The sequence below is a fragment of the Anolis carolinensis genome, chromosome 2 (genome assembly GCF_035594765.1).
Source record: "Anolis carolinensis isolate JA03-04 chromosome 2, rAnoCar3.1.pri, whole genome shotgun sequence".
Classification (NCBI taxonomy): Eukaryota; Metazoa; Chordata; class Lepidosauria; order Squamata; family Dactyloidae; genus Anolis; species Anolis carolinensis.
In genome coordinates, this window is record NC_085842.1 from 6,666,602 (window position 1) to 6,690,343 (window position 23,742).

General features: G+C 42.2%; 3 protein-coding genes across 10 annotated transcripts in view; 1 reads left to right on the forward strand and 2 right to left on the reverse strand.

Annotated features, from left to right (window-relative positions):
- LOC100559386 (zinc finger protein 420) overlaps positions 1-12,403 on the reverse strand; it is a 26,980-nt gene extending 14,577 nt beyond the window's left edge. For 2 of the 4 annotated variants that reach the window (XM_062972960.1, XM_062972956.1), the window contains exon 1: positions 2,003-2,152. The gene's annotated coding sequence lies outside the window, so the exon portion shown is untranslated. Of the gene's footprint in view, positions 1-1,608; positions 1,668-2,002; positions 2,153-12,372 lie in introns of those variants that run through there. The other 2 variants (XM_062972957.1, XM_062972958.1) reach the window with 2 other exon arrangements.
- On the forward strand, positions 2,445-21,869 carry LOC103278147 (neurotrophin receptor-interacting factor homolog). Of its 3 annotated transcripts, none has more exons than XM_062972964.1 (6): positions 2,445-2,582; positions 14,828-15,237; positions 16,273-16,384; positions 16,664-16,749; positions 16,922-17,042; positions 19,228-21,869. In XM_062972964.1, the coding sequence occupies exons 2-6, from the start codon at positions 14,878-14,880 to the stop codon at positions 19,938-19,940; spliced, it is 1,392 nt and encodes a 463-aa protein (XP_062829034.1). In that variant the 5' UTR covers positions 2,445-2,582; positions 14,828-14,877; the 3' UTR covers positions 19,941-21,869. The 3 variants fall into 3 exon arrangements, with proteins under 3 accessions (XP_062829034.1, XP_062829033.1, XP_008104166.2); XM_062972963.1 differs by lacking the exon at positions 2,445-2,582 and adding an exon at positions 12,476-12,749; XM_008105959.3 differs by lacking the exon at positions 2,445-2,582 and having other exon boundaries at positions 14,558-15,237.
- On the reverse strand, positions 5,173-9,446 carry LOC100557418 (zinc finger protein 420). Of its 3 annotated transcripts, XM_062972961.1 has the most exons (3): positions 9,324-9,354; positions 7,817-8,018; positions 5,173-7,424 (listed from the first exon to the last, which is right to left on the reverse strand). In XM_062972961.1, exon 3 carries the CDS (start codon positions 7,155-7,157, stop codon positions 5,544-5,546), a length of 1,614 nt encoding a protein of 537 aa, XP_062829031.1. In that variant the 5' UTR covers positions 7,158-7,424; positions 7,817-8,018; positions 9,324-9,354; the 3' UTR covers positions 5,173-5,543. The 3 variants fall into 3 exon arrangements, with proteins under 3 accessions (XP_062829031.1, XP_003218132.3, XP_062829032.1); XM_003218084.3 differs by lacking the exon at positions 7,817-8,018 and having other exon boundaries at positions 9,324-9,446; XM_062972962.1 differs by lacking the exons at positions 7,817-8,018; positions 9,324-9,354 and adding an exon at positions 9,175-9,299.
- Positions 21,870-23,742: the final 1,873 nt, after the last annotated feature.

The window sequence follows — 23,742 nt, forward strand, 5'->3', positions numbered from 1 at the left end:
TTCATCTCTTAAGTAACCCTGAAAGACATCTATTTCTTCCTTCAGGGTGTCCATTTGCCCCCTCAGAGACTGTAGGATGTCCACTTTTCCTTTCATGGGCTCCATTTCCTCCCATAAGGAACCATGAGAGGCATCTCTTTCTTCCAGTTTCCCCTTCAGAGGCTCCATTTTCCCTCTCAAGAGAACCTGAGGGAGAGTTATTTCCTCCATTTCCCCCTCAAGGGCTTCATTTCCTCTTAAGAAACCTTGAAAGGCATTTCTTTCCTCCACTTTTCCCCTCAGATCCTCCATTTTCCCTCTCAAGGTACCCCAAGGGACATTTATTTCCTCCACTTTTCCCCTCAGAAGCTCCACTTTCACCCTCAGATCCTCCATTTTCCCTCTCAAGGGAACCTGAGGAACATTTATTTCCTCCACTATTCCCCTCAGGGACTCCATTTTCACCCTCAGATCCTCCATTTTCCCTCTCAGGGGAACTTGAGGGACATTTAGTTCCTCAATTTTTCCCCTCAGGGGCTCCATTTTCTCTCTTAAGGAACCCTGAGAGACATTTCTTCCTTCCTTCAGGATGCTCACTTTATCCCTCAGGATATCCATTTCATCGCTTAAGGAACCCTGAGAGACATCTGTTTCTTCTTTCAGGGTGTCCATTTGCCCCCTCAGAGACTGAAGAGTGCCCACTTTTCCTTTCATGGGCCCCATTTCCTCCCTTAAAGAACCCTGAGAGGCATTTCTTTCCTTCACTTTCTCCCTCAGATCCTCCATTTTTCCTCTCAAGAGAACCTGAGGGACATTTAGTTCCTCAATTTTTCCCCTCAGGGACTCCATTTCCTCCCATAAAGAACCCTGAGGGGCATCTCTTTCCTCCACTTTCCCCCTCAGGAGCTCCATTTTTCCTCTCAAAGTACCCCAAGGGACATTTATTTCCTCCACTTTTCCCCTCAGAAGCTCCACTTTCACCCTCAGATCCTCCATTTTCCCTCTCAAGGGAACCTGAGGAACATTTATTTCCTCCACTATTCCCCTCAGAAGCTCCACTTTCACCCTCAGATTCTCCATTTTCCCTCTTAAGGGAACCTGAGGGACATTTAGTTCCTCAATTTTTCCCCTCAGGGGCTCCATTTTCTCTCTTAAGGAACCCTGAGAGACATTTCTTCCTTCCTTCAGGATGCTCACTTTATCCCTCAGGATATCCATTTCATCGCTTAAGGAACCCTGAGAGACATCTGTTTCTTCTTTCAGGGTGTCCATTTGCCCTCTCAGAGACTGAAGGGTGCCCACTTTTCCTTTCATGGGCTCCATTTCCTCCCTTAAGGAACCCTGAGAGGCATCTCTTTCTTCCAGTTTCCCCTTCAGAGGCTCCATTTTCCCTCTCAAGAGAACCTGAGGGATATTTATTTCCTCCATTTCCCCCCTCAAGGGCTTCATTTCCTCTCTTAAGAAACCTTGAAAGGCATTTCTTTCCTCCACTTTTCCCCTCAGATTCTCCATTTTCCCTCTCAGGGGAACTTGAGGGACATTTAGTTCCTCAATTTTTCCCCTCAGGGACTCCATTTTCCCTCTTAAGAAACCCTGAGAGACATTTCTTTCTTCCTTCAGGATGCTCACTTTATCCCTCAGGATATCCATTTCCTTTCTCAAGGCAACCTGAGAGACATCTATTTCTTCTTTCAGGGTGTCCATTTGCCCCCTCAGAGACTGAAGAGTGCCCACTTTTCCTTTCATGGGCCCCATTTCCTCCCTTAAAGAACCCTGAGAGGCATTTCTTTCCTCCCACTTTCCCCCTCAGGAGCTCCATTTTCCCTCTCAAGGGAAGCTGAGGGACATTTATTTCCTCAATTTTTCTCCTCAGAGACTCCATTCCTTCTCTGAAGGAACCACGAGAGGCCTCTCTTTTTCCCCCTTATGGGCTCCATTTCCCCCTCCAGGCCCCCGGATTGCCCCCTATTTCTCCCTCCAGGGTTGGGGGGAATCCTCCTCTCCCTCCTCCCCGCTTTCTCGCCTCTTCCGAAGCGTCGCGTTCACACGATCACTGGCCCGGACGCGTGTCAGCCTCGCTTTGACCCGCGTTGGGCCCTCCTCGGTCGAGCAAGGCCTCCTTCTTCCTCCTTAGACACATATAATCCTTATTATTTTTCATATCCCGGCCTGTCAGAGCAATAAGCTCAGATTCCTGGGAAGGGTAGTTTTTTCAAAAGTAACTTCTCCACCCGGGCCTGCCATTCTCAGCCAGCCCACTAGGGGCAGCCTCTTCCTATGTTATACATTATTATCCACATTCCAGGCTGTCAAAGCCTGGTGCTAAGGATAATGGGAATGGTTTTTAAAAAAGTAACTTTTCTATCTAGGTCTGTAATCCCTATCTGGCTAACCAAGGGCCATGAGAGGGAGCAAATGCTTCCTTCAACTGTGCCCATTAAGTAACATTTCTTATATCCTCATCCCATCCTATTAGAGCCAGATGGTGAGGATAATGGGAATGACAATCCTCTCAAAAGTAACTTCTCAACCTACCTGAAATGGGAAGCAGTATTCCGACAAGGCGTTTGTCTAAAAGAGGATGGACTCCCATTTCCTTTGAGGTACAGTACTTTTCTACTACAGTAGAGTCTCGCTTATCCAACGTTCTGGATTATCCAACACATTTTTGTAGTCAATGTTTTCAATACATCGTGATATTTTGGTGCTAAATTCGTAAATACAGTAGTAATGTAGTAATTACTACATAGCATTAATGTGTAATGAACTACTTTTTCTGTCAAATTTGTTGTATAACATGATGTTTTGGTGCTTAATTTGTAAAATCATAACTTAATTTGATGTTCAATAGGCTTTTTCTTAATCTCTCATTATCCAACATATTTGCTTATCCAACATTCTGCCAGCCTGTTTACGTTGGATAAGCGAGACTCTACTGTATATGATTACAGTAGAGTCTCACTTATCGGGCCGGCAGAACATTGGATAAGCGAAAATCTTGGATAATAAGGAGGGATTAAGAAAAAAGCCTATTAAACATAAAATTACATTATGATTTTACAAATTAAGCACCAAAACATCATGTTTTACAACAAATCGACAGAAAAGGCAGTTCAATACACAGTAATGTTATGTAGTAATTACTGTATTTACGAATTTAGCACCAAAACATTGCAACATTGACTACAAAAACAATGACTACTAAAAGGCAGACTGCATTGGATAATACAGAACCTTGGATAAGTGAAGCTTGGATAAGTGAGACTCTACTGTACATGGAAGCAGTCTCCAAGTTACAAACAAGACATGTTCTGTAGGTTTGTTCTTAAGCTGATATTGTTTTTCTAATATATGTAATTTCATAATGCTTGTGGGTATACAGTTTTACTGTTCCATTGTCTGTGAGATAGATATATATTTGGTTTTTCCTATCTGGGGCTGCCTGGTCATCTGTTTGGTGGGTTTTGACGGTGTCTTCTTGCATGTTTGAAGAGGATTGGACTGGATGGTCTTTGGTGGTATCTTCCAGATGTATGTTTTATATCATGTGGGTGTATCTGTATGTACAGTATATGTATGTATGTGTGTGGTTTTTCATATCTACGGCTCGCTGGCCTTCTGCCTGGAAGGCTTTGTTGGTGTCTTCCTGCATGGTAGAAAAGTGTTAGACTGGATGGCCCCTTGGGGTCTCCTCTAGATCTGTGATATCTATTGTGGGTGTGTGTGCGAGTCTATCCTATCTATGGCTGGCTGGCCATCTGCCTAGAGGGCTTTGTTGGTGTCTTCTCCCTTGGCCTGCTTCCCCCAGCCCTCCTGTGGCCCCTTCTCTCTCCACAGCCTCACAGACCGCCTCCTTGGCCTTCTCCATAGAGTCCCTTCCAAAAGGCCTCTGCAGCGAGGCAACCACTACCTCTAGCATCCGGCCAACTACTGATCAAAGGATATTTAGTATAATGCCAAGTTTTAAACTTTGTCTTTTCAAATACATTAATAAATAATAATAATAATAATAATAATAATAATAATAATAATAATAATAATAATAATATAGCTTTATTGTTATACCCCGCCTCCATCTCCCTGAAGGGAGTCGGGGCGGCTTACATAAGAAAAATTGTACCCTCGGTTCACTTCTGACACAACAAGTAAATAAATAAAATGTAAAGGTATTCTGTTTTCCTTCTTTTTGTCACATGACAAGAGCCCACAAAAATGTCCTTGCCGTGGATTAAGCAGAGATATGTCCAAATAAGCAAATAAACTTAAAATGCAACCCATTCAGTTGATAACAAAAGTTTAGTTTACAATAAATATAGTAGTCTTAAGGTTCCACACAACTCTGCAGTGAACCAATCAGTTTCTTTTGGAATGCCTTCCTGTTCATATTGCAATTTTAAAAAAATGAGAAAAGGGAGACAAAAGGATGCTGAAAATTACATACACAAAGTAGGACTGAAGGAGCATTAAATCTCTCAAGCAACTTGCTTGGAGAATTCCTTACCAGAAAAAACTGGTTCTCAGATAATACACCATTAAAAAGGCATTTTTAATTCACAAATTGGCAGAACATATCCACTTGAGTGTAGTTTGTTTTCCCAAGTAAACACAAAGTGGAGTTCTTGGAAAAAGAAATTTTAAAATAGTGTCAGAAGTGACTTGAGAACATACTGGTCGCTTCTGGTTTGAGAGAATTGGCTGTCTACAGGGACGTTGCCCAGGGGACACCCAAATGTGTTACCATACTGCTGGGAGGCTTCTCTCATGTCACCGCAAGCTAGAGCTGACAGACGGGAGCTCACCCCATCTCACAAATTCGAACCACCAACCTTCAGGTTTTAACTTAATGTTCATGTGGTCTGCCCTTGTTTTTATTGTCTCCTTGTTTTATTTTGTAATGCATATTATTTACTGTATTGTTTATTGTATTGTGTTGTGCTGTTCTTTTATATGCTGTTTACATTGTATTGTTTTGGGCGTGGCCCCATGTAAGCCGCCCCGAGTCCCCATTGGGGAGATGGTGGCGGGGTATAAATAAAGTTTTATTATTATTATTATATTATTCAGGTCAGCAGTTCAGCTGGCACAAGGGTTTAACCCATTGTGCCTCCTGCAAAAGACTAATGACAATTCATGAAAATAATTGGTTGTAATCTCTACTTCTTAATTGTTTACATAGTCCTGCCTCATTCCATGTCATATAGATAGATTTGTTTATTGATTAGTCCTCTGACTATATCAACAGTAAAAGACAAAAGACAAATACACAAAGACACAATAAACACAAATGTCTATCCTAACACTCTTGTGATAGTTAGCTAAAATGCATTTAAGCATTTAAAACTTGATTAAATAACAGGTTTGGTCCTTTTACCACAATAGCGATTCTCTCACTCTCTACTGTCTAACATAATTTAAAGTAGATCCTTTACAGAAGTTCTCACTACAACATGGACATATTCCAGGATTTTTTAATTTAAAGTACATTTACAACTTTCTGAGGCATACAGCATGACAAACGCATTCACCACATTCTGATCGCTATGAAGAATTGTTCTATCAGCAAATTATTTTATGTCAAATAAGATCTGGGCTCCAGCTGAATCTCCTTCCATGTGCCAGGCAGTACATGATTGTTCCTTTTTGTGAATGCGCTGGTGTCGAATGAGGAGCGTGCTGGAAAAAAAGCTCTTTCCACACTCAAAGCATGTAAAGGGTTTCTCCCCAGAATGGCGTCTCTGATGCTTATTCAGTAAGGAGGCTTCGCTGAAGCCCTTCCCACATTCTGAACATTTAAACGGTTTCTCCCCAGTGTGGGTTCTTTCATGCCGAATAAGGAGCGTGCTCCAAGTAAAGCTCTTTCCACACTCCAGGCATTTAAAGGGCTTGTCTCCTGTGTGGGTTCGTACATGAGAAATAAGGATTGATTTATGGCCAAAGCTCTTTCCACACTCCAAGCATTTAAATGGTTTCTCCCCAGTGTGGATTCTCTTGTGGGAAGTAAGATGTATGTGCTGACGAAAACTCCTCCCACACTCCAGACATTTGAACGGTTTCTCTCCCGAGTGGATTCTTTTATGCGAAGTAAGATGTATATGTTGGCGGAACCTCTTCCCGCACTCTAGGCATTTGAATGGTTTCTGCCCCGTGTGCATCCCTTGATGCGCAGTCAAAATGCCGCTCTGGCTGAAGCATTTCCCACACTCCGGGCATTTAAATGGTTTCTCTCCCGCGTGGGTCCGCTGATGCGCAGCCAAACCTCGGCTCTGGCTGAAGCACTTTCCACACTCCTGGCATTTATATGGTTTCTCCCCTGTGTGGCTTATCTGGTGTCTAATAAGATTTGTGCTATCGATGAAGCTTTTGTCGCACTCCAAGCATTTGAACGGCTTCTCTCCGGTGTGAATCCTTTTATGCCTAATAAGCTCGGAGCTCCGACTGAAGCATTTCTCGCACTCTGGACACTTGAACGGCTTCTCTCCCGTGTGCGTCCTTTCGTGCCGAACAAGCTCCGAGCTGTGGCCAAAGCTCTTTCCACACAGCAGGCATTTGAATGGTCTCTCTCCTGTGTGGGTTCTTTCGTGTCTTATAAGGTGGGAGCTTTGGCTGAAGGTTTTCCCACACTCGAAGCACTGAAACGGTTTCTCTCCCGTGTGGGTTCTTTTATGAGAGGTAAGGTGGATGTGCTGACGAAAGCTCTTTCCACATTCTAGGCATTGGAACGGTTTCTCTCCCGTGTGGATTCTCTCGTGGGAGGTAAGGTGTATGAGCTGGCGAAACCTCTTCCCACACTCCAGGCACTGGAAAGGCTTTTGCCCCATGTGCATTCCTTGGTGGGCCAGAAGAATGCCGCTCTGACTGAAGCACTTCCCACACTCCAAGCATTTGTAGGGTTTTTTGCCCGTATGGCTCCTTTGATGTGTAGTAAGAATCCCGCTATTGCTGAAGCCCTTTCCACATTCCAGGCATTTGTATGGTTTCTCTCCTGTGTGGCTCCTTTGATGGGAAGTAAGGTTTCTGCTTTGACTGAAGCTCTTCCCACACTCCAGGCATTGGAATGATTTCTGTCCTGTGTGGACTCGTTCATGTCTATTAAGTTCCGATGTCCTACTGAAGCTCTTTCCACACTTCAGGCATGTAAATGGCTTCAGTTTTTCTCCAGTGCTTGTCCTCCTCGGCATTTTAAGGCATGACGTATTGCTGTGACTCTCCACGTACGCTGGGCACTCGTTCTCTCTTTCTTCTGTCTATTTTGGCATGGATTGGCATTTCGCAAAAGTCAGCATCCAAGCAAGGAATGCATTGATCCATTTCCTTAACCACATTATATCCCTTCTGCTTCTGCAAGCCATCTAGATTCCCAACACATCCTTCCATGTCTAGATAGATCACATTTTTCTCCAGCACCTGATCTGCTTCCCCGTCATTTGCTCTCTTCCATATCTCCCCTGCAAAAAGACAAAGAAATCTGATATAACTGAGGAGAAAGATTAGACTCACAATGAAGAAATGAAGCAGTTATTGACTGGCTAGAATACAGATTGGATATCCCTTATATTGTGATGTTGGGCAAGGCCCCATGTGAGCCGCCCCGAGTCCCTACGGGGAGATGGGGCGGGATACAAGAATAAAATTATTATTATTATATCCCTTATCCAGACCTGAAATGCCCTGAAATCAAAAACAGTCCACAAAGGTGGCTGGAGATGAGGACACCTTTGCTTCCACATGGATCAATGTGCACAAAGTTTGTTTCATGCACAAAATTGGAGCCCCTGATGGCGCAGTCAGTCAAACCCTTGTGCTGGCAGGACTGCTGACTTAAAGGCTGGGTGCTGACCTGAAGGTTGCCTATGCGAATCCAACTTGGGGAGGGCATGGATGAGTTCCCCCTGTCAGCTACAGCTCCATGCAGGGACATGAGAGAAGCCTCCCACGAGGATGGTAAAAACATCGGAACATCCAGGCCTCCCCTGGGCAATATCCTTGCAGACAGCCAATTCTCTCACACCAGAGGCAACTTGCAGTTTCTCAAGTTGCTCCTAACATTAAAAATGCACAAAATTGTTATAAATATTGTGCACATAATTACCTATGTGTACAAGGTGAATATGATACACGAATCCCATATTTAGACTTGGGTCCCATCTCCAACATATTTTATTATGTACAAGTATCCATATTAGCATTAATGGATTTCATTATACAAACAGTCCCCAAGTTAGATTTGTTCTTAAATTGAATTTGTATGCAAGTCGGAACACGTACTCCTGCAATATGTGTGTGTGTGTGTGTGTTTTGGATTGCATAGGGAAGGGCTAACACCCCTGTGGTGTTTCCTTTGCTGTTTACTTGTTCAGAAGATTTCACCTCACTTCCTGTCCCTGTGATAATTGGATTTTGACAAATTTGGCTTGTTGTGGAAACAAGGACTGGTAATAAAGCTTCAATTGAGACCCTTTTCCCCATGATAACTCTTTCAGGACTGAATGTCCCTTCCTCAGGGTAATTTCTTTCATCTCCTGTGGTCTCATCCCTATTTGTAAGTATGAGTAATTTGTAAGTCTGATGTTTGTAGCTTGTGGACTGCCTGTACATGGTTTCCTGCATCTGCTGTCAGGTCTGCTGCTGCCTTGTATAAGACTGAAAAATACATATTCTCCATAGACATTGTGTCCTGTACAAATGATTACAACTAGGCCAAGGAAGTGTATTAGTCTGGTATGTAAAATTGTTATAACCCACCTACCAGTCATCCTGGATGGGTGGTTTATAACTGTAGAAGAAGAGTGAATATAGGTTGTGTGTACACTGTAAAATCATTGTTTGATGTTGCCTTAACTCCCATGGCTTTGGGAAGCAAACAACAACAACAACCATCCAAATAGCTCCACACCAAGGTTTGCATTCTTCCAAACAGTTCCTGTATTAGCTTCATGCATTTCTCGTTCTTTTACTCTTTCATAATCTGAATCTCCCTCCAACAAAAAAAACCCTCTTTGCTATTAGTAACCTGTCTTTTACCCCAAAAAATGACATTCAGCATGGCTCACAAACAAAACTGAGCATCACAAGTTTGTCAACATATAAAAAAGATATTATTCAACCATCAATTCAGAACACAATCCTATGAATTTCATGGAGCTTTCTTAGGCAAGAAATAAGAGGTTCCTTCCTCTGCGATACACCCTGAGGCACCTGGCATTGCTTTGCTGTCTCCCATCCAAATCCTCACTAGGGCTGACACTGCTTAGCTTCCAAGGACAAAGCAGGTCTGAGGCCTGTATGTAGGGATTGATGATTCCCTCCATCTCTTCGTTTTTCTCCACAATGAACTTGCAACTCACCAGATCCTTTCCAGTCTTTCTTCCAGTAAAAGGATTGGGGGGGGGGGGATTCCACCGGAAATGGTTTCTAGAGGTCAGCCCCCCCCCTCCTCCCCTGCCTATGCTTTTCTAGGATTCCTGACTCTTGTTTTGTTAACCCTTCCAAGGTTGCAAAGGAGCAGCTCTGCATTCATTGCCTATCCTTTTGTTGTGCATACAGAAAGAGGAGGGGGGTGCACCTCCACTGTTGAATAAGTGCAGATTGATACCGCTTTAACTGCCATGGCTCAATTCTATGGAATCCTGGGGGGTGTATTTTGGTGGGTGACCAGCACCCTTCGACTCTGAATATCTTATAAAACTACAACTCCCAGGATTCCCATAGCAATTGAGCCTTGGCAGTAGGTGCCTAACTACATTAACTCTCCAGCGTGGATGCATCCCCTGGCCAGGCTCTTCTCTCTTTCGCTTTCCTTCCAAAGAATTAAAGAGAATTCTTGGGGAAGCATTGGGGAAACAATGCTGAGCCAAGCCATCCCCCCCCCCCAATTTATTTAGGAGACTCAGATTGGACTCAGAAAGAAGCAAGGGAGGACATTGGACCACACTTTTCCTATCCCCCTCCTCCTTTTTCATTTATAAATATTCCTAATATTATAAATATATCCCCTTTTCAAGCTGAAGGGCTTTTCCCATGCAAATCAGAGGGGTAGTCTTTCTTTGGAAGAAACCTAGTAAGTTGGCAAACTTTTAGTGCCCAAACTCACCCACTTTTTCCCCTTTTTATGGAGATTCACAGAGAAAAGAGAAAACCAAATTAGGATATGGGGAAGAGAGAGAAAGGTCCCCTTTTCCAGTTCTCTTCCCCAAAGAATTCTAGAGTTGTGATGCTGGAAGGGACCCCCAAAGGCCATCTCGTCCATCCCCCTTTCTCTCTGAGAATCTAGAATCAAAGCACTCCTGAGACATGCTCATCTATTACTGCACCGTGAAAGTTAGGATTATGTGTGCTACCCTAGTATCCATTTCTAGGAATGGATGTGAATTTGGCGAGTGAGGAAAGCTGGGATGTACTGGAGAAGAGTTGTAGATGAATACCTGTCAGTGGGTTCTAGGGAAAACCAAGCTTGAAGTCTTCGCAGGCCCCTTGCACACAGTTGTATGAAATCCATATTGAACTGAATTGCAGTATATGACAGTGTGGACTCATATAACCCAATTCAATACTGTTATTGTGGATTATTTGCCTTGATATTCTGGGTTATATTGCTGTGTGGAAGGGTCCCTAGAATCCAAGATGACTAAGCTAAGGAAATATACTACTTTCCCAGTGAATCATTATTTTTTATTACTACTTTTCCAGTGAAACCCTGAATTTGCTTGCAAGTCAGCTTGATGGCTGGTAATAACAGTATGTAATGGATCCTTGAAACTAGACACATTGTGTATTTTTTCTCTGACACATTTGATATTTGTATCGATTTAGAAAAGCAACTGATGTCACTTCACATCAGGAGAAAGGCAGGATAAAAATCAATGGATGAGTGAATGCGAAGGGAACAGCTGGGCATTTTCAATAGGGAGATGTACACAAAGTATTATGTTTTTTCCTAAATAAATATATTCACAACTGGCTACAAAATAAAATTACATGTGGCATTATTTCGCTAACAATTTCAGTCCATCACATCTCAAAAAACGTCAAACGCAAGTTGTGAAAATTCAGAGCAAATCTGGAATTGTGCATAGATTTTTTTTTAAAAAGGGGATGGCATTAGGACCCTAAGTTAGAATAATATGTAGCACTGTGTATACCAGGCCTGGGCCAACTTTGGCCCTCTTTCTAGGTGTTTTGGACTTCAACTCCCACAATTCCTAACAGCCTACCGGCTGTTAGGAATTGTGGGAGTTGAAGTCCAAAACACCTGGAAGTTGGCCCAGGCCTGGTGTACACCTTTGCTCCCAGTTTAAAACAAAGAGTGACAACTAGGCAGCTTTGCTCTTCAATGCAGTTGAGGAATTGTGTTTTCGCTCATCCTTTTAGGGGATTGTGGGAATACCAACTGTCCTTTCTACATACAGTAGAGTCTCACTTATCCAAGCCTCACTTATCCAAGCCTCTGGATAATCCAAGCCATTTTTGTAGTCAATGTTTTCAATATATCATGATATTTTGGTGCTAAATTCGCAAATACAGTAGTAATTACTGTATTTACGAATTTAGCACCAAAATATCATGATATATTGAAAACATTGACATTGTTGTAACATTTCTGTGTATTGAACTACTTTTTCTGTCAAACTTGTTGCATAACATGAAGTCTTGGTGCTTAATTTGTAAAATCATAACCTAATTTGATGTTTAATAGGCTTTTCCTTAATCTCTCCTTATTATCCAAGATATTCACTTATCCAAGCTTCTGCTGGCCCGTTTAGCTTGGATAAGTGAGACTCTACTGTATTTGTATTTCTGGGCTTCAAATAGTATGGATATCATACTATTTGAATAATGTAAAATACTATAAGAAATACCGAGACTCCCATATCCATAGGAACCCATACTTGGGAGAAAATGATCTCTTTAGGGATTTGTTAGAAATCCTCCAAATGATGCTCTGGTGTGCTTTACTGGGAAGTTTGTGAAGAGTGACTGGAATAATAATAATAATAATAATAATAATAATAATAACTTTATTTTTATACCCCGCCCCATCTCCCCGAAGGGACTCGGGGCGGCTTACATGGGGCCTTGCCCGATAAAACAATCAAATATCAAAACACAGCAATAAAACAGTTTAAAAACATCAATTACAGTAAAAACAATCGTTAAAATCAAGATAAAACATACAATATTAACACTGGAGACTAATTCATAGAATGCCATTGGTACATTTTTGTTATCTATAAATATATTCCACTCCTAATCATCAAGCTTCTGCCACCTATAACACTTTTTGAAATTTTATTTTTAAGGATATGGTGCCTTTTGCAAACAATTGTATTTCTTCCAGTCTCTGCCTGAAAATTGATAGATGTCTCCTTCGGTTATATATAAGCAGTGGTCCCCTACCTTTGGTCCCCCAGGTGTTTTGAATTCAACCACCAGAAGCCTCGGCTGAACCACCAGAAGCCTCAGGGATTCTGGGATCTGAAGTCCAAAAGTGTGGAAAATACTGATAGAGTGAATGCAGCCTGACACCCCTTTAAATGCCATGGATGTGCCGCCAGGGGTTTTGGACTTCAACTCCCAGAAGCTCCAGCTAGTTTGGCTAATGGCAAGGAATTATGGGAGCTGAAGTCCAAGCAGTCTTAACGCCTGCTCATACAGTACTGCGTCTGGCCGGAAGGGGCGGGACGAAAGCCAAGAGTGACAGCTAGGAGAGCTGCTTCCCAGAAAGAGAGGAGGAAGAAGTAGGGACTTTTGGGGCTCAAGGGGAGGCAAGGCAGGTAAGTGAATCGAGGTAAAATGGCCAGGTGTCCTGTCATGCTTCCTGTGTGCAAATGCATATCTGTATTCCCTTCCCTCTTAATGCCTGATTTTTCTCTATGTGTGATATCCTCTTAATGTCAAGTTCTGAAAGGCCTTGGTGACTTCCCCAATTGCAGGATGAGCAGCTTGTTTCATGGGCATGAAGGGTTCATCTACACTGTAGAATTAATGCAGTTTGGCACCACTTTAACTGCCCAGGCTTCATGGTATGCAATCCTGGGAGTTCTCTGTTTGGCAGAGGAGGTTCAATCAAGACCTTGCAAAACTACAACTCACATGAGTCCATAGCACTTAAAGTGGTGTCAAACTGCATTAATTCTACATTGTAGATCAGGCATGGGCAAACCTTGGCCCTCCGGGTGTTTTGGACTTCAACTCCCACAATTCCTAACAGCCGGTAGGCTGTTAGGAATTGTGGGAGTTGAAGTCCAAAACACCCAGAGCATCCAAGTTTGCCCATGCCCATGCATCCCAATATTCTCTAATTGCTGCAAAAGGCTTGAACAAAACACCTGGTGCTCCCTGCTTCCCTATTCTGCCCTCACAACAACCCTATAGAGAAGCCTTGGAGGAAAGAATGCATTCTGCCTTTAAATCATGTGATAAAATGAGATTTATTTAATTTTTTTTTGCATGGATTATTGCAAACCTAACCATTGCGCAAGACTGTCTCTTGGGCTGCATCTACACTGTAGAATTAATGCAGTTTGACACCTCTTTCGCTGCTATGGCATGAATTTTAAACTCTCGTGTCTTGTGTTTAATCTGTGTTCTGTGTATTTTAATATGTATTTTATAGAAATGTATTTTAATATGTGTATTTATAGAATGCTTACAATGTTTATGTGTTTTAATTATGCTGTAACCTGCCTTGAGCCACGAGGGGGCATCTACACTTTAGAATTAATATCCTGTTTAAAGGTTTGGGATTCAACCCCACACTTCTTTTTTTCTCTCTTTTGAAACCTCAGAAGAGATGGGTGTCAGAATAGCTCAGACCCAGTTCTTTAAACATTAAGAAATGTAGTTGTTTTTATTTTAAATAAACCTTTTGTGATTTTTAAAGACAAGACTCTGCATCTTTGCTTGCCTAAGCTCTAAATTCTTTGCAGCCACATCCAACGGCACTTCATGCTTTGCTTGCTGTGAGCTGACTGCTCAACTGTTTTTGGATGCTCTGCTTATTTTTGAGTAGTTTTCCCTAACACAAAATCCTAACCATTTATGTCCCGCTTTTTCTCTCCGTAAGGAGACTCACAGCGGCTTACATTAAAAAGCATTGCATTACAATTTAAATATACAAATATTAAAAGAGTATTAAACATCATTAATATTTTAAAGAATTCAGATTAAATCCATAAGAACGTAAAAAACATTGAAAAAATATATAAATATTCTATAGAAGATACATATTAAAATGTATTTTTATAAAATACATATTAAAATACAGTAGAGTTTCACTTATCCAACACTCACTTATCCAACGTTCTGGATTATCCAACGCATTTTTGTAGTCAATGTTTTCAATATATCGTGATATTTTGGTGCTAAATTCATAAATACAGTAATTACTACATACCATTACTGCATATTGAACTACTTTTTCTGCCAAATTTGTTGTCTAACATGATGTTTTGGTGCTTAATTTGTAAAATCATAACTTAATTTGATGTTTAATATGCTTTGACTTAATCCCTCCTTATTATCCAACATATTCGCTTATCCAACATTCTGCCGGCCCGTTTATGTTGGATAAGTGAGACTCTACTGTACACAGAACAGGGATTAAACACAAGGCACACGTTTAAAATTCATGCTTAAAGCTGGATGTGTAGGCCTGCCAGAAAAGATAGGTCTTTCGATGGTTTTAAAATTCTGAAAGCAGATTTAGCTCTCGGGGCACTCTAAGGGATATTTGCTTTTAATGTAAATATCCCCAGCTTATATTTGCTTTTCTGCGAAGAAGGGAACCATTTCCCTTCCAGATTAAGGTAATAGTATAAACTTCACAGACGGTTTGGTTTTGTCTTTGTAGGACTTGGCCTGCCCAGTCGTTTTCCAGAAGGAGAAAGAGAGCCCAATGAAATGTGGGGCAGGAGAAGTATTGGGTTCCCAGGCAGAATGGGACAGGATGCCCTGGATAAGAACTTCAGCCGAGACCTTTACTACCAGCGCTTCCGGTGCTTCCGCTTCCAGGAGGCCTTGGGGCCCCGAGAGGTTTGCAGCCGCCTCCACTCTCTCTGCCGCCTGTGGCTGAAGCCCGAGCGACACTCCAAGGCAGAGATGCTGGACCTGGTGCTCCTGGAGCAGTTCCTGGCCGTCCTTCCTGCGGAGATGGAGTGCTGGGTGAGGGAATGTGGGCCAGAGACCAGTTCCCAGGCCGTGGCTTTGGCTGAAGGATTCCTCATGAGTCGGGCACAAGAGGAGAAAGAGAAGGAACAACAGGTGAGAGGTCTTCATCTTAGCCATTCCAAAGTTTATTTTCATTGATATTGAAAGCTCTTCAAAAGTTGAAGCTCAATCCAATTGAAGGGCAGAGCAAGGAATATGGATTCAAGTCTACACATATGTCACATGGGATTCAATTTCTCCAAAGACGTAAGTTTGAAGTCTCCATGTGCTCTGCACCATAGCATTGATAAAGTTGGATACCACTTTAACTGCCATGTCTCAGTGTTATGGAGTTTGGTGAGGTATCTCATAACTTCCAAGAGCTCTACACATGGTCGTTATTATTTAATTTGTTGGGGGCTTTCCCCAAAATAACAGAATAAGTAAAGATTGTGTGTGGAGTACTGTGGATCATATCTTCCCCTTTTTACCTATGGGATTTATATTGTAAGCCAACTTGAGCTCCAGGATGCACCTAAACCAGGCCTGGGCCAACTTGGGCCCTCCAGTTGTTTTGGACTTCTTACCAGCTGTTAGGAATTGTGAAAGTTGAAGTCCAAAACACCTGGAGGGAGAGCCAAAGTTGGCCCATGCCTGACCTAAACTGTAGAATGACTGTAGTTTGCTGCTCCTTTGACTACTATCGCTTGCCACTGTGGAATCTTGGGAATTGTAGTTTGGTGAGACACCAGCATGCTTTATCAATAAAGTGAAAAACCTTGTGAAACTACAACTCCCATACAACTTCATAGCATGGAGCCAGGGCAGCTGAATTGGTATCCCACTGCATTAATTTTGCAAGGTAGATTCACCCCTATTCTGGGGGGAAAAGATGGAATATAAGTGACAGCATGTGTAGTGGTTTGAGTATTGATTAGAACTGTGAAAGACTAGGGTTCAAATCCCTGCTCAGCCATTGAAGCCCACTGGGTGACCTTGGCCAATTAATAACAACAACAACAACAACACTATCCTCTGAGGATGCCTGCCATAGATATGGGTGAAACGTCAGGAGAGAATACTTCCGGAATATAGCCATACAGCCCAGAAAACCCAATAATAATAATAATTTCTTTATTACCCCTGCAGGCCTCGTTTGCAGAAGAGGTGGCTATGATAAAGATGTCCTCTTCTGAATCCCAGCAAAGGCTGCACCCAAAGAGGAACAAGGTCCATTGGAGCAGAGCATCCCCCTTTGAGGGTAAGTTTCAAAGGGGCAACTTTCTGCTTGACTTCCTCCTCTTTCTAAAATGTGGGGTATTGTCACAACCCTGCACAGCATCTCTCAATATAAACAGTCACTCACTACTCTTGGAGAGGGGGTATATTTGTCTCAGCATGTGGATCGGAAACAGAGGAAATGGCAAGTAACTGCCCCTCTGGTCTTTTCCTCCTCCTCCTCCTCCTCCTCCTCCTCCTCCTCCTCCTCCTCCTCCTCCTCCTCCTCCTCCTCCTCCTCCTCCTCTTTTTTTACTTACAGAATATGGAAGGAAGGCAGGACCTCTGTGTACAAGGCCATCTTCCCCTCAGGATGCTCCCAGGACACCTTCTGTTCACCAGGACCAGGTATGGGGAAGAAGGATCATTGTGAAGCCAAGGAATGGGTTGGATGTCCCTCACCGTACATAAGTTCTAAGTTGCCCTTCTCAGGCCTGCTGTGTCAAAAATATATAATGTTGTCTCTTTTCCGGCTGAGGTTTTCCCTTCCCACTCATGGGTGTGACATGTCTTCCTTCAGATGACCTTCAGGGAGGTGGCGGTGGATTTCTCCACGGAGGAGTGGGCCTTGTTGGGTCCAGACCAAAGGGATCTCCACAGCGAAGTCATGGCGGAGAATTGGGGGATTGTATCCACTCTGGGTGAGGCTCCTTCTTTCTTGATGTTGATCAGAGATCGGATTACAAGTACGGAAGAGTCGCTTTGGATCTCTTCCTTAGGAAGGCGTGCTGGTTTTATGTACCTTGTGATCCTGCTTACTTGTAATAATACTTTTTTTAAAAAAAGCCAATGCAGTATCTGGAATCCCATCTCTTAACCCAACTTGAAACCGATGCAAATCAATTAGCTAGCATTTGTAGACATACCCATGTTGATCTGGATCAGTCTGCAAATATACCAGTTTCATTTTCTTTCAAAGTACTACAAGATCCCTTTGTGTTCTGATTAGATCACAAATGTAGTACGGCCTCTGTTTCTGTGGAGGATATCTTCCTATAAATGTATTGTCTAAATCCCAAAACTTTGAAAAACAGCAATGAATGATTTTTTTTTTACATACATTACCATACAGTAGTACTAGAGCAGAGCTTCTTAAACTTTTTCCATTGTGGACGAGCTGCAGCTCACAACTTCCCAGATCAATCCCCTGCAAAACCCTCCAGTGTGTAAAGTTGGTCATGGTGGGTCTGTGTGCCAAGAATGGTCCCGATCCATCATTGGTAGGGTTCGCAGTGCTTTTAGAAAATACATACACATATTTTCACTTACAGAGAAAATAGAGATTAAAGAAAATTTCCAGATTAATTAGATGGGTGTACCTGAATACTGGCTAAATATTTGATACTGCAGGATGTAGAGCATAGGCCAACTTCCAGCTGTTAGGAATTATGGGAGTTGAAGTCCAAAACACCTGGAGGGCTGAAGTTGGCCCATGGCTGACATAGAGAATTCAACCATTTTCATGCCACACTGGTGTGATCCTCAGGGCCATCCCTTTGCCATGCAGAAATAACTAATCAAAGCACTCCTGACAGATAGCCATCCAACCTCTGCTTAAAATCCTCTAAAGAAGGCGAATCCACCACATTCCCAGTTGAAACATCAGGTGCTACATATTTTGCAGGTATGGGTCTCATAGTGTAGTGTTGCTTCTATGACCACAGTCGCATTTTTTTGGAAAGACATGAGATCATAACCTTTTGATGAAAAACCAGAATCTCCGTACCATTTGGAAGTGTGACCCTTTTTGTAGATCAATTGGCATTCACACTATTTGGAATAATCATTATCTTTTTGTATTGTGTGATCTTCCTGAGAAGAGTCAAAAACTCACTTGAGTCAATCTTCTTAGTGGTAAATATCTACTAGTATTCATGCAAAGCAATTTATTAACAAAAGACCCTCCCCATAAACGTAAAGCAGAGTAACTTATTAGCAGCAGCGAGACCCAGCACCTGTAGCCCAAAGTGATAAAAACAAAAACAAACAGACCAATGTTTTCTCTTCCTTTGGAGGCTTTTCTTTGTAGCAAAATAATATGGTTGCACTATTTACAAGAACAAAGTTTCCACAACACAAATAAAGTTCTTTATACTTCCTTCTTTGCTTCCACGCTGGGCTTCTATCTCATGCAGATAAACAACTTCTAGCTTCACTCTCACAGAGCCTCCTCTCACACTGAACTTACACAGGCGCTTCACAGAGTAGCTTTTACACACAGCACCCTTCACACTGGAGCTTTACACAAGAGGCCGTCAACCAGGGGCTTCTCTCACTGAAGCTTACTCACACCAGGCTTTCTCACAAACTGAGGCTTTTCTCACTCTCCTCAGGACGACACTTTGTCCCACTAATTCTAACAGGCTTCAGCCTACTCACTCTCCTCAGGACGACACTACCTTTGTCCCACTAACTCTTAACAGGCTTCAGCCTACTCACTCTCCTCAAGGCGACACTAGCTTATTTAACTCTTTCAGTGCTTGACTCACATTTTTGTAATTAAAAATACCTATTAATATTAATTTTAAATATTTCTGACATGACTGACTGATGCTTACTGACTGCTATACTATACTCAACTGTACTGACTTCTAAAATGAAATCTCAGCCTGAATAGTCCCAGATCTGTTCACATGGTTTGTAGTCCCCCTCCCACAACTTCAAACATAGAGTTAAAGGAAAAACTGCATGCCAATATATACATGCAATATAGTAAGCAATCTCAATTATATACACAACACATAACTAGTATAGGAGGCTTGTAGAAGGTTGCTATTTCCAACAGCATTTATTCTCTTGAGTGCTGAAGACTTCTTTCTTTTATAGGGGCTGGTGGGCAAGAGAATGAGGAGGGAGAACCATGCAGCATGTTCATGCAAAACATTCAACGTGAACACATGGAAGAGGATGAAACAAAATGTAAGATTGAGGAGGAGAGGAGGAGCCCATCCCCTGTTTTGCAAACGGAGAATATACACGAACTGTCCTTCCAAGAAGTAACACTGAAAGGGGGGGAGGAGAGGAGTGTCTGTGTGTGCATTGCCTGTGGGATCAGCTTCCATTCCAGAACCAGCCTCATTCTTCACCAAAGGACTCACGTCTGCAAGAAGCTCTTCCTGAGCGAGGGGCACGAATATGCCTCTGCGCTGATTGCCTATGAAGTAACTCGCACGAATGAGAAACCCTTGCAGTGCTTGCATTGTGGGAAGCGCTTCAAGTTGGAGTCATGCTTGAGGACACATGCAATGACCCACATGGGGGAGAAGCCTTTCCAATGCCAGAAGTGCGGGAAGCGCTTCCAGCAGCTGGCGCACGTCAGCCGCCACCAGGCAACTCACAGTGAGAAGCCCTTCAAGTGCCTGAAATGCGGGAAGGGGTTCGGCCAGAAGAGCAGCCTCATGCGGCACTTGGCCACCCACTCAGAGGAGAGGCCCTATCAGTGCGTGGCCTGCGGAAAGAGCTTCAGGCAGAAGAGGGGCCTCCTTTGCCACCAGATGACACACACCGGGGAGAATCTTTCAATCTGCTTCCAGTTTTGAAAGAAGGCCTGCCTTGTTCCCCAACGTACATGGGAGAAGCCATTTCAGCAGCAGGTTTTGGAAAAGCATGACCTTTCAGAGAAGAGCCAAAAACCTGTTTGAGTAGAATCTTCTCAAGTGGTATACAACCAGAAGTAATATGCAAGGCAATTGGCTTCAGTTATTAGACTGAACCTATTGTCTCTGATCTGTTAAGAAAACAGAGATTTGCCAGTGCATAAAAACAGCAGTGTTTCAGAAGTGTTTTTCAGTGCCCAAAAATATATCTACTCTCCCATAAAACAACTTGTTTCCATATCATGCATTCAGGAGACAAACATGAAGGAGTTTGGTAAAATAACATATTTTGTTTACTCACAACTTCATGAGTTCAGCATAACACAGATACATCGCTTATCAGTCCAGTTTCAGATATATTTGAGATAATCTCTGTGCAACAACAGCAGGCATTTTTTTGTGTCAGGCGTGACTTGAGAAACTAAGCTGCTTCTGGTGTGAGAGAATTGGCTGCCTGGAAGGATGTTGCTCAGGAGACACCTGGATGTTTGATGTTTTACCATCCTGTGAGAGGCTTCACCCATGTCCCTGCATGGGGAGCTGGAGCTGACAGACGAGAGCTCACCCCGCTCCCCAGATTCGAACCGCCGACCTTTCGGTCAGCAGTCCTGCCGGCACACATTGTTCCTAGGCATGTGTTGATCTGAGCAGTCCAAAGTCTAAAGCATCTCATGGAGTCTGTGCTCTAGTGGTCCCAGATTTGACCATATGGCCTGCAGCCCCTCCCAGGATCTCAAGAAACATAGAGTAAAGGGAAAGCTGCATATGAAAGCTTACATATACAATACAGTAAGCAAACAGAATCATACACAAACAAATTAATAGTGGAGACTTGAAGAAGGCTGCTATTTCCAACAACTGTAGTGTGGAAAGAGTTTCAGGAAAAGGACATTCTCATTGGAAAAACAGAACAAAGGGAGATGTACAGGGCACTTCAAAAATAATCCCAGTAATGATTTACTGACAGCTATGGAACACAGAAGACCTCTAAGTTGGCAGAGGTACACTCTGGGATAACATTGGTTTCTAACATGAGCAAAGAATTGAACAAAGTCAGTGAAAAAAATGGAAAAAGAAAAGGGAGTGTTTTGTTTACTTTGTTGATAGGAGCAGCTGGAAATATCTGTGTCAAGAAAATCAGTTTTGCAGTGAGAAAGGTACCCATGTAATGTATATATGCCAAATTGTTTGACAGTGAACTTCCTGCCCATTTAAAGGACATTGAGAAGAATATGTGTAGAGAAGTCATAGCTATTGTGTTTAAATTATGTCTGTTGGAGTATGTATTTGTGTTTTAGTTGACAGTAGCCATTTTGAAACATGAATGATACAGAAGCCATTTTGTTTCATTTCACAGTGGTTCGGTTACCATGGAGACGAAGCTGGCTAGCTCATGAGAGGGAGAAGTGGGCGGAGCCAGGGAAAGGAAAAAAGAGCAGTTTTAAAAAGAGAGGCGAGAGTGTGTGTGGGAAAGAAGGAGAGAGTGTGTGTGTGTGCATGGCTGGAGGCATTTCAGTCAGGAAGTGCTGAAAAGACAGGCCTGGCAAAGAAATCTTTAGTCAGGACAGACTAAAGGGAGTCTAGTAAGATCTCTAGTTGAGAGAAGACTAGTGATCAGGGATTTGATCGGTATTGGATCAAATTATTAGTTTTATTGTAGTTGAGACATTGTCCATTAAGGAACTCGGCTGAGGTTAGAGTTCGCTACAATTGGAAACATCAGTAGGAGAGTGAAAGGGGATTTACACCAAAGACTACTGTTGGGTGGTTATAGAGTTATTAAACCACTTGTTTATTTAAAGTTTCATAAGTTAATCAATCAAACCTGCAACCATAAGCTTTGTGCGCAATAAACTTGTTATTTGTTAACAACTGACTCCTTTCATTCCATCTGCGTCTGTGGAGCCAAGTTTCATCAGTAATAATTCAAAAGCGTCACGTTGGTGGCAGTTACCTGAATAGATCACCTAATTGGGGAAGAATAATAGACACAAGCACCTCAGAAAGGGAACCACAACACCTAAATCCCTAAATACAGAAACAGAGGCTGGGATCTTGGAATAGAGATCACCCCCTGTAATCCTTCCCCTCATATAAAGGTGATATATATAATCTAGAGGGATTTAAAGATTATAAAATCCCCTCAGCAGTGGAAACAGGATTTACCATTTCCCTGCCTCACCTCACACCATTTCATCATTCATCACTATTACAATTGGCTTTAACACACCATCATCCACATTACAAATTTGGTGGCAGCGGTGGGATCAAAAAGGATTCCTCCCTGTCACACCATCATCATACATTACTTAATTGGCGGCAGCGTCGGGACTCCGTGTAACACCTAAGTTTAGTGCCTTAAGATCGCTTAGAGAAGAAAATCGTGAGGTAAAATTTGACAGAAATGGCCACTAGACGACAGAAAAAGGTTGCTGAAGAAGAAGGTGCATATCAGGAAGAGAGTTCAGACTCTGAACAAACACCGGTGTCAGAAATGACTCTTAAATATAGACTGGAGATGAGAAAGTTAGAAATTGAGGAAAGAGAAAGACGATTTCAGGCTGAAGAGAGAAAACAAGAGAGAGAGTTGCAATTAAGAAAAATGGAGATAGAGTTGGAAAAACAGAGGTCAACACTATTTCAACCACATATCAATACCCAGGAAGGGGACTCTAGAGCTGAGGCATCAGACATGATTCTGAAGAGATTCCCTTGGTATAATAAGGATGATGATGTGGAAAAGTTTTTAATTTCATTTGAAAGGTGCTGTAAGGATTTTGAAGTTAGTGAGGAGAAGTGGATGATTTATTTGAGACCTCAAATAAAACTTTTAGAGATCTATGGTGACATGTCTGAGGAGACCCATAGAGATTATAAATTATTCTAAGAGATTATAAGTTCATCATTCATCACTATTACAATTGGCTTTAACACACCATCATCCACATTACAAATTTGGTGGCAGCGGTGGGATCAAAAAGGATTCCTCCCTGTCACACCATCATCATACATTACAATATGCATGAAACCTTCTGTGTGAACTCTAATTCACGGTTCTGCTTTGACTCCATCATCACAGGTACATCTGCTGGGATCATGGGAAAGGACCTTCTCTGTGGCTGTTCCTAAACACTGAAATTTATAGAACATTCTAATTATATTTATAACTTTTGTATTTGGTGTAATTGTCAGCTATGTCTCTTTTAGCTGTTTGTAAGCTTCCTTGAGTCCTAAACCAAGGACAAAGTAGGGTGTATATATATATATAGTAATACATAGAATAAGAATAGTATCCTATGGATAAAAATAAGAACACTCCTTAGCTGCAGATTTCCAAGAATGAAAAAAAAAAGTGCTGTCTTTGCTTTCATAAAACAGCAAGTTGATGTGCATATGAACGGCACACTTACATCCTTTCATACGTTTAATCCATTTCATTCTTAATTTTCTCTTCTGAAATGCAGGTTGATATAATCTGTGTATAATCTGCACCCCACTTTTCATTGATTCCGCATCAACAATATTTCTGAAACGGGGGGTAAATTATAATTGTTTTATAGAGCTAGATGTATAATTGTTTTATAGAGCAAAATAAATAAATATTTATTTATTTACAGCATTTATATTCTGCCCTTCTCACCCTGAAGGGGACTCGGGGTGGATCACAGAACACATATACGGCAAACATTCAATGCCGTTATACGCAGACAGGACAGACAACAGATAGAGGTATATAGGCATTTCC